Raw genomic sequence first — 14,579 nt, forward strand, 5'->3', positions numbered from 1 at the left:
AATGCGGGTGGGATGGGATGGCGGGCTTTGGAGGGCGGCGAAAAGCAGGAATGCTGGCTGCAACAGGACCGGGGCTGTGTGCGTGTGCGTGTGCGTGGGCGCGAGTGGTGGTGGTGTGTTGGTGGTTTGCCGTAGAGTGTGGTAGATCTCTGGACAGGGAAGGGGAGGGAGGGGAGCAGCAGCGAAAGAGCGGACACGGCAGCGCAGCAGAGCAGAGCAGAGCAGAGGCAGCAGAGAAGGCAGCAGATGTCGCGATATTCTAGTCGATCTCCTCTACCCCCTCGGTCGCGTCTATCTGCTAGGTAGTAGGCTTTCCACCTCCTGAAGCGCTTGGCGACGAACGGACAGGGCTGTCAAACCGGCAGCGTCTGGGGTTTCATTCATTCCCCTGGTCACTAAGAATAAATAAACGACGGCCCTGCATCGACGCCCGTTGTGCCCTGTGCGTGCGTGCATGCATCAGCTCATCAGCCTGCCACAAAAGCCACCAGTTCCGTCATACAAATTATCATTGCCGTAGTTTGGTTGGGTTGGGGGTGTGGTACTGTCGACTTGTATACCTCTACCCCCCCTCTCAATGGCTATACACAGACTTCAGCGCCGCCAGCCATGCCGCCTCGACTCAGGTGCTCTCGTTTCACTACTCGTACTCGCCCGCCCTCTCTCGGCTGCCTTCCGATTTGGGAAAGCCCGTTCATCGTGGTACATGCATCGTGTCATTTGATTGGAGTGGCGCGGCCCAGATGCATCTCATTAAACTGCGACGATTTCTGCGAACCACCGTTCTTGCGCCGATTGACAAACATCAAGAGCTGAGAATCTTCTCATTACCTGCGTACCGCCATGCGCACAATTGACTGGAGGGCTACCATGCGACACCAAATCTAACCATGCGACCAGACTTGCTCAAGTCTATTGCCCAGGGACTCTATACTACTCTTACATAACCTTGCCTAGTCATCCCTCTTCGCCAATTTCAAAACTTTGAATCGACCCCCGACGCGCCAAAAAGATATAGCGGCATAGCTGCCTCGCTAGTCAATCTGTATTAGTACACTCCGCCTTAGGCAGAGCCTCCTGGTGATCTCGACCCTCGGAGCATCTGATCACGAGAGGCTTCGTGATCCAACACCTTCATGGTGTCGTCTGTTTACCGAGAAAGCTTTGCTAAGCTATCGCGCCCATCCTGTCCGATAACTGCACGCTATCCTCCAGCTTCGGCTTCGATGCCGTGTCAAGCGACACGCGCCGCAAGCCCATCATCCATCCAACGAGACCAGCAGGTGCCCAGTTGCCTACGAGGTCATATGTCACACTGCCGCGACCTACGCGCCAAACTTTCCGCGGCCGCTTCTGCGTGAGCGCGTCGAATACAGCGTTGTGCAACTCCCGGAGGGAGCTACCAGTATGGTTGAGCAGCCCCCGGTTGTGTGCGACTCGTGTTTGATTGACATAATTATCGCCATACAACGCCCTAGTCGACGTCGGCCACGCATGCGGACTTCCACTCGCCTTCGTTTGAAGATGGTGTTTTGGCCCTGCGGCATTGCTCAAGTCGAACGTGCCGAGATGAAACTGAACTACGTCGATTCCCAGCGTGCCCAGCTCTGCCCTTAGAGATGCTAGGAAGCCTTCGAGAGCACTAACAATCGTCGTCTCCACACTGTGGACTGGAAGTAGCGACACGGTTAGCACTTTTCTTAACCGCAAATCTGAATACTACCCAAGACATACTAAGAAGTGTCGTATAAAAGGTTAATTACTTACTATCCGAATGTCAGCAAGAACATTCGAATAGAATTGGTGGTGGGACTTCCGCACCAGGGTGGTCGTAACGACGCAATAATACTTGGTGTAAGCATGAGAACACGCGATTTGAACTCGCAAATAGTTGGTAGGAGCGCCTGAGTCACCGCAATAGTATTGAGCACTTTGGCATTCAAAGCATCGGACCAGTGCTCGGGAGACACAGTCTCGATCGGGCCTGTGGGGTAGATGAGGTCTGGGACCAGAAGGATGCCTCGAAGATGGAGGTTGTGAGGACTGGCTCCAGAAAAGGCAACGTGCGGTCTCGTGAGCAGGTTATTGAAGCGCTCGATAGCTTCTTGTGTGCCCATAGTGTCTACTACGTCCAGGTGTAGCGGCCGTACATCCGCTCTCGACTCGCTCAAGACTTGTTGTTCTTCGTCCATGTTCGAACATACGATGTATACGATAAATCCGCGTCTTTCTAGGTCGTGGGATAAGCTCCGTGTGATGGCTGAATTGAAGGGGCCGGCAATAACTGCGCTTGTTAATTTATGCTCCACAGACGGTGAACGCTGTGGACATACCGATAACCTCCCTTCTTGCTCCATTACTGGCTCTCCGCGCTCTCCGTTTCCGGTTGTGATTTTTCCTTTCTCTCCATAGTAAGAACCCGCCGGTGCCAACAAAAGCGGTAAGAGCTGCTGTTAACGCTCGATTCCTCGAAACCCAGTCTTCGAGGCGATGTACGTAGGTACCCGTTATAGGATGCGGGGGTGGAGGAGGTGGAAGAGGTCGAGCGTATTCAGGAAGCCATCCCTCGGGGACACGCCTCTTGACGTAGCCAGCCACCCAAGCAAAATGCCTATCGCTGGCGTCCCATATCGTGCCGGTGAAGTTGCGGATGTCCTTGGAGTACTCCGCCAGCTTACTCCGTCAGCGCGGACAAAGACAGAGGCGGCCATTATGCTCACCACATTCAGAAAGTGCTGATCGTCGCTCGTCATGGTGTAATCAGAGGCGACTCGAGGGTTCACAGTCCATGGGAGACTTGACGGTTGGTGACGTTTGAGTGGTTGTCTTCGATAGTGGGTCCCAAGATCGCAAAGTGACCTACGTCAAGCCACTACCCAGCCGCGATCATCCCGCACCACGCTCGCACGTGATCTCATGCGGCCTTGTGCGCCACTATTCAGGCCCACGACGGTCCAGCCTAACTCCTTCTCGCCCCGTCGAGAAGACACACGCTTGCTGACATGCAGGTAGATCGCCTTCGTCTCGTTTACAGGATAGCTTCTTTACGGCGGGTAAAGGCCCGCAGTGGGTAGTAGATGGTCTATTTCAGTCTTGCGACTCCATCACCCACTGTCGTCGGGAACGCGTGAATAGCTTACGTGGCCAGCCCTCGGCGTTTGCCTCTCCTTTCAGTAGTCTTATTTGCTCTTGCCGACGTTTATTTGCCCCTCTATGCGCATACACGTTTTCCAACAAGCAGGCTACTCCGCGATTCGTTTCTTCATCTTTGTGCTCAACAAGGCAAGCACTCGACGTCCAAGGATAGCGATACCACCAAGCGAGCCGAGTTATCGCTGGTATTCTTCAAAAAGAGGCGGGCAACATGAGGGAAATCGATGCGCACTTCGATGCCTATGAGCATCTGAAACACCTTCCGAGAGACGGAGAAGCGCTACACATGCTCCGCAAGGCTGCGTCTATGGTCAAGCCGATGATGCGAAAGCGAGGCTGGAAAGTAGGGACCTTGGCTGAATTTTTACCTGATGAGCCGCAGCTATTAGGTAGGTTGCCAGTAAAGAGATGGATCGAGCCTTGTGGCTAAGTAAGCTTCAGGTTTAAACATCAATCGCACAGAGAGGATCCTCATCAGGCTGAGATACCATCATGACTCTAGACAGTTCTTGTCCATGGAGCAAGTAACAGACACGTTATTACACGAGCTCTCCCACATTGTCTTCGGCCCTCACAACGCCGATTTCAACAATCTCTGGAACGAGCTTCGCGACGAACACCAATCCCTTCTCATGAAGGGTTACACCGGCGAAGGATTTCTGACGCAAGGTAAGAAGCTCGGCGGCAAGCGTATTCCACTCGAAGAGATGCGACGACAGGCGAGAACAGCTGCTGAGAAGCGCAAATCTACCACCAATGCCAACACTGGCGGCCACCGATTGGGCGGCGGGGCAGTAGCACGAGGCGTTGACATGCGCAAGGTCATCGCGGACGCAGCGTCTAGAAGAACTAGTATCACTGAAGGATGCGCAAGTGGTAGCTCGGAAGCTGGGAGGCTGGTCAACCAGCAAGAGCAGGATGGGTTCCGGACAACAGCTGAGCAGGATGATGCAAACGACCTCGCAATTGCGCATGCACTGCAAGATCTCATGTATGAGGAGGAGATGCAAAGACTAGGGGCGCCAACTGGAGGAGGCGGCCTGAGTTGGGATCCTCAGAATGGATTACAATTCGACAGCAATCCTCCTTCGCGGACAGCATCGCCGGTGGCGAGCTCTTCTCAGGGCTTGGAGTGGTCGAAAGAAGGTCTTACATCGACACAAACATACTCAACTCCAAGTTCTTCCCTTTCTCAAGGACGTCCTCTCTCTCGTCTCGTCACCAAGTCACAGAACAGAACTTCGTCTTCTTCATCACGGCCGACGGCTTCCCGTACATCGTCACGCTTGATATCTCAAGATGAAGAACAACTTCGCAACAAGCAGCTCCCCCCCACTCCACCACCCACCTCACCTCAACAAATCACCGTCCCCACCGATCCTGATAAGTGGGCATGTCCACAATGCACGCTGCACAACCCCCTCGACTTCCTGACCTGCGAAGTTTGCGGCCTTGAACAACCCCCTCAGCCAATACCACAGCATAAGCGCTTCGGGCCGTCGCATATGGCGCCAAGTCTACCGAAACCGCCGCCTCAATCTGGCCTGAGGGGACAAGGAGCTACACCGTTCGAGTCAGCGAAAGGAAGGATGGGCTGGAATTGTCTGGAGTGTGGGACGTTCATGGAAAATGAATGGTGGACATGTTCGCTTTGCGGGACGATGAAGCTAGATTCATGAGGATGTCAGTGAAGGATGCAAAAAACGACACTCAAGAGATCTATCCGCAGGATCAATATAGGTGCAAGTAGGTATATCTGACCACACCACGGGGCTTTGCACACTGGAGCGTTCCCTCCGGAGGTCTATAGTGGTTGAGTATGGAGCAGTTGGATACGGCCGAACCAGGACATAATTAGATTTGAGAAGGCATACTTCGTAGTCCTTTTTTCCTTTGGTTGCGCACGTATACTATTGCATAGCCAACAAGGTGCAGATCCGGAGGATTTTTTATGCATGTACCACAAGGCGCTTCTTGAAGCAGACATACTAAATTCCTGATGAGTCTACTCAAACACGAAAGAGTCCACCTAGTAGAACACTTTTGGACACATGTAACTCATCTTGCACCTTCTTAACAACATGAAAACGAAGTCCCGATATGCGGACTACACGGGGGAAGCCACCTGCATTAGCGCGATTGCTGCACCTTCGAGAAAAGGCCCGCGTGCGGTGCACCAACTCTCTACACCCATCGTTATTGGTGAACTACTTTAATTCAATGGTGCAGCTGTTCTCCTTGACCGACCATTAAACCCTTGCCAAGTGTAGCCATGACCCGATACTTACCAGAGCTTGCACCGTTTGTCGTAGCACGCCACGTGCACAGGAAAGCTTACATTCACACTGCGCAACCTTGCGACAGCATGTACTTCTGAGGTTCCACGGTATGCATAGGCTGAATCAAGTGGAGCGTCTGCGATGTGAAGGTATCGTGTACGTGGTGCGAATGGCAGCCGATGTCGCATGTTAAACTTGAGGTTGGGGATCTATATCATGACTCTATTCACGCAAATCTTCATTGAGAACAGTCCTGCTTTCACTTCAACATAACCTAAGTACACATCAATTCGGGGTTCCTATGCCTCCGATAGCCTATTTCTCTTTCCGGGCCTAAGTCCTTCTGCCTTCTCTACCATTTCCACGGATTTACCTCACCGCCAGTCACCTTGACCAACCTCTTTCTTGGTTCCCTCACCTCTAGATCGGTCTGCCGCCGCTTGTCGCACCTCACCATCAAGCATATTACCTCCCGAGGGCCCTAATACACGCCCACTGCCGACAGTGCAGTGTTAACGATGCCTTCGCTCAGAGACCTCAACTGCTCCATTGAGCTCTGCGATAGCCAACAAGCCTTGCAAGAATTTGGTACTATCTACAGAGATGGCTTCGTCGAGACTTTTGTCGCTGTACCGAGCAGGCCGCAGCCGTTCTCAGTCCACCTTACCTCCAACAAGTTCATCGCCCCTGGGCTCTCAATGTACGTTTTTATAGACGGCGTGTACCAATGCAATCGGAACAGACAAGACTTGAAACTGCGCAAGCCCTCGGACAGCCGTTCACTCGTCGACTTCCGAGTCCGTCAGAAGGAGGAAAAGCAACAGGACGGCTCGATGGTTGCGCGTGAGTGGACGTTCGAGAAGCTCAATAGCGGTAAGTGATACTCAGGGAGAATTGAGTACCTTTCGCTAACTACCTGTAGCATCTGCAGATGACGCACCCGATCTATGCTCGCCTAGTATTCTCGATAATATTGGTTGTATTGAAATCATCGTCCTACGGTGTGCCAGTTCCCGCAATGCAAAAACCGCTTCACATATGAATTTGGACGGCGCCGGTGATATCTCACATAAATTTAGCTTAGATGGACAACCTCGAACGCCGGATGGAAGACCGACTTATGACGACCGCGGGCATTTTGTTAGTGGCTTTGGTAATGCTTATGGGCCACAACCAACAAGGCCATTTTATCGCTCGCCGTATGCTGAGACAGTTCAGAGCCAGGAAAATGCTGCGCCACAAAGCCGCCGTAGTACTCATATGACTAGCAAAACTTCTCCTCTAGCTTCTATAACACGACACCCACGGCCGCACTCCAGATCCACCGAGCCTATCAGCCCCGGCACTCGACGATCACCAATGGATTTCCCCTATCCCGGGGTTCAGTATGGCAGCGGACCCTTACCTCCGGCAGAAGAACCTTTTCATAATCGTCCACCCAGTGCTACAGTGACCGTTGTTCCTGGTGAAGGTGTAGACTCAACCTGGCTTGACAGACTTCTAACGAAAGCAGTCAAGCAAGGTGTCGAAGAATCCCGACGAAAGGAAGCGCCTCCAGAGGTCCATATCAGACCCAATCATCTTGCACTTAACACAAAGACAAGTCAGCCCCCGGGAGCGTGGCCCATTTCTCCACATAAGATGATGGAGCAAATGTCTCAGCAACCAGACCCGACTGGACATACTATACACAACTTCGATGATGATCACAGCAAAACTTGGGGCCAGCAACAAGGCGGCTGGAGTCAGGATCAAGCCGGGAACAGAAGAGGTACTTTTGTTACATGGAACGAAGAGCCTGCCTGGGAGAGCTCCAACGCTGATGGATGGAACTCACATGAGGAGACGCCAGAGGATTCATGGGATACAGATGAGACTTGGACTACAAAGAAGCCCGAAGGTTGGGAAGCTCATAGGCGACGTGCAAGGTCTAGAGTGCCAACTGCTCCAAGTTCTTTTGATTCACGCCCAGGATCGCCAGTTACAGTTCGCACACGCGAGCGACACCGCCCAAACACTGTCCAATCGCGAAAAACCCGCTCGAAGTCTCGTCTGAGACACTCTCGACGAAAAGATGAAGTCGGATCCTCGTCTGAGGACAACGAAGGCTGGACTCATATCGAAGCTACGTCAGATTCAATCACTTCTTCAAAAAGCTCGGAAGGTACTGTACAGCCATATCACCCTCGCAGTCAATTACACATGCCGCGAAGCAAGGATAGACGAAGTCGCCATTCAAAGTCTGCTCATAGTAACCATGAACGAAAGTCATCGTGGCATTCATACCATGCCCCTACTTGGCAGCCAACAGAAATACCTGCGGGGCCAGCTCCTTCCGTAGTGACACGACTCACACCAACTATGATGAACGTCCCGGCTTCCGTGCTTCCAGCTGCAGTACATTCACGGAAAGCCAGTATTCACACTGAGCCTGCCGGTTCGATAGTCCCACCGCCAAGTTGGGGATGTGCTATACCGGAGAAGCCGAGGAAGAATAGCTATGCCTCTTCATACAAACCACCTGCCCCATACGCTACTACCTTGCAGAATTCCCCACAAAGTGTCGTAGGCAATCATCGCCATGGCAGTCGTTCAGCCTCTTCATCGTCTTGGGGCAGCAAGAAAAAGTCTGATGATGCGAAGGAGTCTTGGGGAGACAATGCTGAAAAACAAACTGGTTGGAACGATATTGGTGCCGGCAATTGGGGGAAAACGTTCACTAGTAAAGAGGGTGCAAACAGCTGGGAGGCTATGGGTGATAACCAGAATGCTGAGTGGAAAACAACTGATGACGCAAAGGGTGTTCAAGCTAGTGCTTGGGACACGAACAATACTGCATGGAATGTAGAAGACAATTTGAAAGAGGTAGAGAAGGAAAAAGATACCGAAGCTGCCGATGCTTGGGATACGAATAAGGACGATTGGAAGACCACCAAAGACGCTGATGCTCCATGGGGTAATTGGGGAGACATAGGGAATAACCAAGACACTACCGACAAAAATATCGCTGTCCAATGGAACACGAAAACCCTCTGGGAGCCTGTCACAAGTTTAGACCAGCCCGCCAAAGCCACCTCGACTTCGAAACGACAAACCAGCAAATCTCTCTCTAGATATAGACAAAGTCGTTCTACAGCGTCCGACCTTGCGCCAAAAGCACACTGGCAATTCCCGCCTCCACCTTCGAAGAAGATACTCTTGCCGATTCCCGAGGGCTACGATGGCTCGAAGGCCCCGTCAATTGTGCCCAAGGAACCACTGTACAAGATCAGCAAAAAGACAGCGAGTGAGAAGGGTATTGAACATCAAGTTAGAGCTGGGAAGGGGATGCAGTATGGCCATCTGGTGGGCCGGCCGGAGTACTTGGATCGTCTAGACATGCCTGTGAGTATCCCATCCCAGAACCTACAGTAACTTTGACTTTTACGGTTCGAGATGCTAACAATAGATACAGTACGCAGTATTCCGCTTCAAATACCGTAGCCGCTCGATGCTGAAGAGCATGTTCGGCGACCAGATCCCCCATCACGGTCACCTTACGCTTCCCACCCCCGGCTCTACAACTACCAAAGCGAAGGATAAGCTCAAGGAACTTCCGCAAGACCAACTCATCGCGAAGATGCTCAAGCTGCAGGCCAAACTCGCGGAAAAGGAGCACGCGAAGAAGGAGCATGCCCCTAAGCATCATAAGCACAAAGCGCGGCGGCCCAGTGACGCAACAGAGGCTGTGGCAAGGGATTTGACAGAGAGCTGGGTCAAGCAGCACAGTAGGGAGACGAGTGAGAAAGGCAAGAACGAAAAAGATAGTGGAAAGAAGAGTGTGCGGGCAAAGGACAAGGAAGGCAAAGAAGCGTGGGGCAAGACTGCTGGAGGCAACGGGGAGTGGCCAAATGCGATTTGGTAGGACATAGATTACTCTCTATCGAAAATCGGAAGTTGAAGGCTCGTTGCCATGATACACGGGCATTCCATGTCTGGTGTAAGAATATATTTAGGCAGTCTGTTATCGAGATAAATGATTAACCCCTTATTTAGCAAGTCAATCATACCTGGTCTAGGCTCACTTGTGAATTGTGTGCTCCTTCCTATCAGATCGACCATGAATAGGGCACCAGAGACCCTATAATATCCATGTTTAATTTAATACTCTGTCATATGTCTATCATACGTCTCCCGTCGCAATTTAGAAGTTTCATGATCGGCTAGCTTTGTTCTGCCTCGCAAGCTCTGTGATCTTTTCGTGTTCACCCGAACGCCTTAAGAATTGGCCGACCGTAACGCCATACAATGCATTCAATTTCCTGGGCCGGACAGCTTTACACCAACAGGACAGCGTTTAAGCAGCCATCGTTTTCAGGGTTGTTTGTGACTTCTGTCGGCGAGTTAGTCTCCATAGCTGGACTATGATATTGGGGTACGTACGAGCATAGCGTCCCCAAACAACTTTTCCACCTGTTGTGACTAACCCCAGTTCAGATACACTAAAAGAGAAGAGGCATCAGCGTATGTTCTACAGATATCTTAGGGATTTACTAACTTCACCTCGATGATCGTTCCTTTCGTAAGCACACCCAATTGCGTGTCTGTTGTAAGTTAATGAATGCGGCCACATGAGTAAGACTAGACTTGGAAACAATCAAGCTGATCGACTAATTGATTCGTATGTGCAAGTGGTACTGCGTGCTCCGTGAAGCCGTGCAAGTCCTTACATTGGCACGTTCGAATCAATCTGTGATCGGCAGCGTGATTACCTCAAGTCTGGATGAGACAACACATACAAAGAGGACTCTGTGGATTCTTCTTGATTGAGATCAAGGGGAGCTGCACCGTTACGTTGAGTTGTGGATGTGTCACTAGAAATTTATTATTAGCAGTCTTCTCATTATGCTGTCTTCACATTTTTTCGAAAATCGTCTTACCATTTGCCTTTTTATAGCGTAACCCCATTGGTCTGATGAAGCGCTCGAATTTCACAGGTCGTCGTGTGAAGCCGGGGCCGACGAAAGTTGGCTTCGTGATCATGCTAAGTTCATATTAGTTATTTGGCATCGGACTTTAGCGCAAACACAACATACCGTTTCCAGGCCTTTTTCGCCGTTTTTTTGCCCGTCTATAAGAATGAAATTAGCATTGATAGAGCATCCATTTATACGCTGCAAGTCTTCAAGGTTGAGGGCCCCTAGCTGCACCTTCAAGGTTGAAGGCCCCTTTGATAGAACAATGTAGAATAGGGAAGTCGGCAAAGTAAATTCGTATCTTCGGGAAAGGGACTGGCTCTAAGGGTTGAGAACGTTGGGACTTGACGAGAAGCTGCTGGTGCGGGCTGGGCAGCAGAAGGCAGCTGGGGAGCCTGTTGCTTTTCATAAAGGGTTTTATTACCTTGACAACACTGAACATTTCTGCTTCTGATATGCCTTTCACAGAGGGCAGCGGCACGCTGAACCTTGCTGCCTTCTCATTCCTCTTCTGCTTGATAGCACTCGACAGCGCCTTCGCATTCTTCTCGTTACTGCGATCCAAGAGGTATTGGGGTAGCGCTTCAGTAGCGGGTTCGGCGGGCTCGGACGTCTTGACGTTGCGTTCTTCGTGCGCGCGGATCGTCTTCTTCATCTGAATCTTCTCTTTGCGACGCTTCTCGGCGTACATCTTGGCCCGTAGGCCGCGGAAGTTCTGGGCCTTCTTGGAGCCATCGTGGCCTTCACGGGCGATGCGCTTGCGCTTGCGCTCCTCGTAGTCGAAACGCTTGCCATGCCTGTGGTGGAGTGGTTAGCCTCTGTAATGAGGAAATATCGTGACGGCGGGGAATAGTTTATGAGGACGTACTGTTTGGAGAATCTTTCCACTGGTTTATACTTAGTAATTTAACTAGCTCTATTATAGAAACACTTACTATACTCATTTTGAGGCATCGTTGCTGTATTTCCCTCTTTGTTGCTTTACTTTGAACCAGATCTCAATAGTTGCTGCCTGTTCGCCTTTGTTGCTGTGATGTGAGGTTGAAACTTCTCCAGATCTCAAAAGTTCACGTTAGCCCGTCTACGGCTTACCTAATCGTGCTCCCCCGAAATCTCGCTCCGCAACGTCAAGAAAAGGACCACAGCCGTCATCACCCCATTGCTTATCTCACGATGGCGCTGCTCGCCCGATCTGCAAGGAGTGCGCTGCTCGAATCGCGATCAATACTGCCGCCGACATTCCTTCTTCCTCTCCGCGCTAAAATAACGACGGTATCGCATCACCTCGAGACAGGCAATGTGCCAGAGCCACTCATTCGATCCGGACAACACATCCCAAAAGACACAATAGCGAAAGTCCAATCGCCACAGAAACTCTCCTCCAACACACCGAAGCCCGCCGCTTCGGAACAAAAGCCAAGCCCACATGCTCGCGAAGATATTGTGTCCAAACACATCACACCCACGATCCGGAACCTCCTCCCATTACTCCACTCCCAACCCAACCATTACATAACAATTCACATCCACGGCCGACCGTACCTCCTTACAAAAGGCGACACACTGCGTCTCCCATTCCTCATGCCTCACGTCAAGCCCGGCGACGTCCTGCGGCTCAATCGCGCAACGCACATTGGCAGCCGAGACTACACCTTGAAAGCGCCCGAGCCTGTAAAAGGCAACGCGGATCACGGAAAGAAGGTCTTTTATCTGGACGAGCGGATATTCACGTGTAGGGCGAGAGTAGTGGGCATAGAGAGCGAGCCGTTAAGGGTGGAGGAGAAGACCAAGAGACGGCAGCGCCATACTAAGCATGTTAAGAGTAAACTGCATTTTACCGTTATGAAAATTAGTGACTTGGAGGTGAGGAGTTTGGAGCAGTATGAGGAGGCCATCAAGCCAAAAGAGAAAAATACCGTGCAAGCTTAAAAGAGGCAGGCCGAGCATGCATGCAATGGACGGAGTCTAACATTTGGTTGCTGATATACGGGATGTACTATAATGTAAATATCATGGGCATACCAGGCTGGCGCAGAGTAGTTTTCACATCAAGAGTGTAAGCGAACTTGTCAAGTACTTCATACTGCATTGCATGAATTCGAAGTGCGTATGCCTAACACCTTCTAGCTTCGGGTCTACCGATAGCACTAATGCGTCCGTGTGAACTTCGCAGCTCTGGTCAGCCAGTTTTCAGCATCTGGTACATCTATCTAACAATACGCTTGCTTTGTCAGTGTTGACAGTGCCTTTGGCCGTCTTGGCCTGAGCCTGCCGAGCATCCATCCATCCGAATGGGGATGTTGTTTCAATCGTATACCTTCAAATGCTGGCGCTCTCAATGTACCACTTGGGAAGCGTAGAAGTCCGGATACTGGTTCTGGATCGCCGATGCAACCTTCTCCACCTCTTCTGCCAGTCCTGCGATGTTCGCATCCCACTTCCGTAGTTCGTTGCCGACTACACGCTCCGCATGACCCGTCTTCCGCTCTCCGCTGGCCTCGCCCTCGAAGAAGATGAGTCGATCGATCTGGTCAATATATCCTGCGAGACGACCCTGCTCCAACATCTTGGCTGCATAGTCCTCTGCCTTCTCAGCGTCGATTCCCAGTAGCTCGCCTAGCTGGTCGAATCCGATGTTGTTATAGAGTTTCGAAGCACCAAGTAAGTTGTGTTCAAGAATAGCTTTGTCGAGAACTGTTGAGCCATCGGCGGTTTTTGCGAGGTGATGAGCCTCTAGCTTCGAGGCGAAAGCTTTGATCTCGGCGGGTGAGAGCAGACGATCTAGGAAGATCTTCTCTAGGATTGCGAAGTCGTCGGCTTGACTTGCTCGATCGTCCTTGTATAACTTGGCCAACATCCTTCCTCGCTGCGGACCTGCCGGAGCAAGGACCGTGCAGATGATGGCCTTTCCAAGGAAGCTTAGACGCTCATCCTCATGAATAATGAGCTCGTTGCTCATACTGTAGTATGCCTGCGCAGCGTCCAGAAAAGAACGTTGCGAGTCGAGTATTCGAGCTTGACTGAGCTGGAACATTAGCTTGGTCTCCTTATCTTGAACGTTGAACAGAATGTTCTTGATCTTGTTCAGATGTGTAAAGGCACTTGTCGGATCGTCCACTTCAAGGTAGCATCTCACTATCCGGATCCAGACCTTGGCCTTGTCATCTGCTGAGACGGACTTCTGAGTTGATTCCAGGTTGATGGTCGCGAGTGTCTGCGCCGACCTCCTGTAGTCGTCGTTCTGCTCGAAAGCGTCTGCCAGCGCATGCTTAATCTGTGTATCCTGCTCTTCGTACTGTCCTGCACCTTTGGATTGTAGCAGCGTGATGACGCGCTCGCCCACTTCGATCTTGTCGTCTGGGTTCTTTATAGTTCGGAAGGCATCAACGAAGGCAGCGAGAAGCGGTCGCAGGACGACTATGCCTATTGAGTCGTCTAGGAGAGCTTGTGCGTAGGCGTTGAGGTCGGCCGCGGGGTTGGTCGAGGATGCGGTGATATGTTGAAGCAGCGATGTATATTGTGCCGGCTTTTCGCCCACAGGAGCTCCCTCAACCTGCTGTAAGGCGGAGGCGACGGCTTGAGAAGCCATAGTGGATTCGTCCTGAGCGACCTGGTTGCGTCAAGTTCGGAGGCCTAAGCGGATTGTTTGTTTCGTGAGGGCCGACGGAGTTGGGAACACTTGCTCGGAGTCTAAAAACAATCACCCTATGTATCGGCTGAAACTCTGTTCAGATCGAGAGAATGAATGGCCAAGTTATCCCGCGAGGGTTGGTGATCAAGGCAACAGTCGCGTGGGGCATATGTGAAGCTCTCTATCGATAACAACTGCTTAGCGCGCTACCGCGTGAGTGTCGCAACTAGGCATGGATGGGTGTTTACTAAGTAATTACTTAGTAATTTAGTAATTACTATTTAGTAAAGCCTAATTAGGTATAGTACCTAGTAATTACTATTTAGTAATTACTAAATAGTAATTACTAAAAAAAAAATTTAGTAATTACTAAATAGTAATTACTAATTAATACTATTTAGTAATTTAAAAAAAAAAAACTTTTTAATAAAATATTAAAATATATAAATTTTACTATATTAATATTATATTAAAATTTTAAATATAGTACTTAAATTATAGTTTTATACTAATATAAATATATAATAAGTAGTTAAAATAAGTAAATAGCTAGCTTTTATT

At 50.6% G+C, this 14,579-nt stretch overlaps 6 protein-coding genes across 6 annotated transcripts; 3 read left to right on the forward strand and 3 right to left on the reverse strand.

Annotated features, from left to right (window-relative positions):
* Positions 1-1,167: 1,167 nt before the first annotated feature.
* K460DRAFT_421555 (DUF1776-domain-containing protein) lies at positions 1,168-2,820 on the reverse strand (the record flags this gene model as incomplete). The annotated part of the gene is made up of 4 exons (XM_040938150.1): positions 2,721-2,820; positions 2,334-2,673; positions 1,768-2,284; positions 1,168-1,663 (listed from the first exon to the last, which is right to left on the reverse strand). The coding sequence occupies exons 1-4, from the start codon at positions 2,751-2,753 to the stop codon at positions 1,168-1,170; spliced, it is 1,386 nt and encodes a 461-aa protein (XP_040783188.1). The 5' UTR covers positions 2,754-2,820.
* A 544-nt stretch (positions 2,821-3,364) lies between these two features.
* On the forward strand, positions 3,365-4,832 carry K460DRAFT_360270 (WLM-domain-containing protein; the record flags this gene model as incomplete). Its single annotated transcript, XM_040932257.1, has 2 exons — positions 3,365-3,542; positions 3,595-4,832. The coding sequence occupies 2 exons, from the start codon at positions 3,365-3,367 to the stop codon at positions 4,830-4,832; spliced, it is 1,416 nt and encodes a 471-aa protein (XP_040783189.1).
* Positions 4,833-5,950: 1,118 nt separating this feature from the next.
* K460DRAFT_349316 (uncharacterized protein) lies at positions 5,951-9,336 on the forward strand (the record flags this gene model as incomplete). The annotated part of the gene is made up of 4 exons (XM_040931421.1): positions 5,951-6,305; positions 6,355-7,829; positions 7,917-8,816; positions 8,887-9,336. The coding sequence occupies 4 exons, from the start codon at positions 5,951-5,953 to the stop codon at positions 9,334-9,336; spliced, it is 3,180 nt and encodes a 1,059-aa protein (XP_040783190.1).
* A 241-nt stretch (positions 9,337-9,577) lies between these two features.
* On the reverse strand, positions 9,578-11,419 carry K460DRAFT_371833 (TGF-beta-inducible nuclear protein-like protein 1). The gene is made up of 9 exons (XM_040934435.1): positions 11,323-11,419; positions 11,256-11,274; positions 10,812-11,184; positions 10,508-10,542; positions 10,352-10,455; positions 10,211-10,285; positions 9,970-10,015; positions 9,855-9,913; positions 9,578-9,804 (listed from the first exon to the last, which is right to left on the reverse strand). The coding sequence occupies exons 1-9, from the start codon at positions 11,339-11,341 to the stop codon at positions 9,749-9,751; spliced, it is 786 nt and encodes a 261-aa protein (XP_040783191.1). The 5' UTR covers positions 11,342-11,419; the 3' UTR covers positions 9,578-9,748.
* Positions 11,420-11,560: 141 nt separating this feature from the next.
* On the forward strand, positions 11,561-12,316 carry K460DRAFT_296432 (uncharacterized protein; the record flags this gene model as incomplete). The annotated part of the gene is made up of 1 exon (XM_040929636.1): positions 11,561-12,316. The coding sequence occupies one exon, from the start codon at positions 11,561-11,563 to the stop codon at positions 12,314-12,316; it is 756 nt and encodes a 251-aa protein (XP_040783192.1).
* Positions 12,317-12,519: 203 nt separating this feature from the next.
* K460DRAFT_212157 (COP9 signalosome-like protein complex subunit 4) lies at positions 12,520-14,261 on the reverse strand. The gene has a single exon (XM_040927268.1). It carries the CDS (start codon positions 13,974-13,976, stop codon positions 12,723-12,725), a length of 1,254 nt encoding a protein of 417 aa, XP_040783193.1. The 5' UTR covers positions 13,977-14,261; the 3' UTR covers positions 12,520-12,722.
* Between the last annotated feature and the right edge of the window lie 318 nt (positions 14,262-14,579).

Source organism: Cucurbitaria berberidis (assembly GCF_010015615.1).
Source record: "Cucurbitaria berberidis CBS 394.84 unplaced genomic scaffold K460scaffold_7, whole genome shotgun sequence".
Taxonomy (NCBI): domain Eukaryota; kingdom Fungi; phylum Ascomycota; class Dothideomycetes; order Pleosporales; family Cucurbitariaceae; genus Cucurbitaria; species Cucurbitaria berberidis.

Excerpts from the sequence above, each read along its gene's own strand:
- K460DRAFT_371833 (XM_040934435.1), bottom strand. Across the intron at positions 10,456-10,507 it reads GCGAAAAAGGCCTGGAAACG|CATGATCACGAAGCCAACTT; the intron begins GTATGTTGTGTT and ends ATATGAACTTAG. Across the intron at positions 9,914-9,969 it reads GGAACGATCATCGAGGTGAA|TGTATCTGAACTGGGGTTAG; the intron begins GTTAGTAAATCC and ends CTTCTCTTTTAG.
- K460DRAFT_212157 (XM_040927268.1), bottom strand. The coding sequence starts at position 13,976 with ATGGCTTCTCAAGCCGTCGCCTCCGCCTTACAGCAGGTTGAGGGAGCT.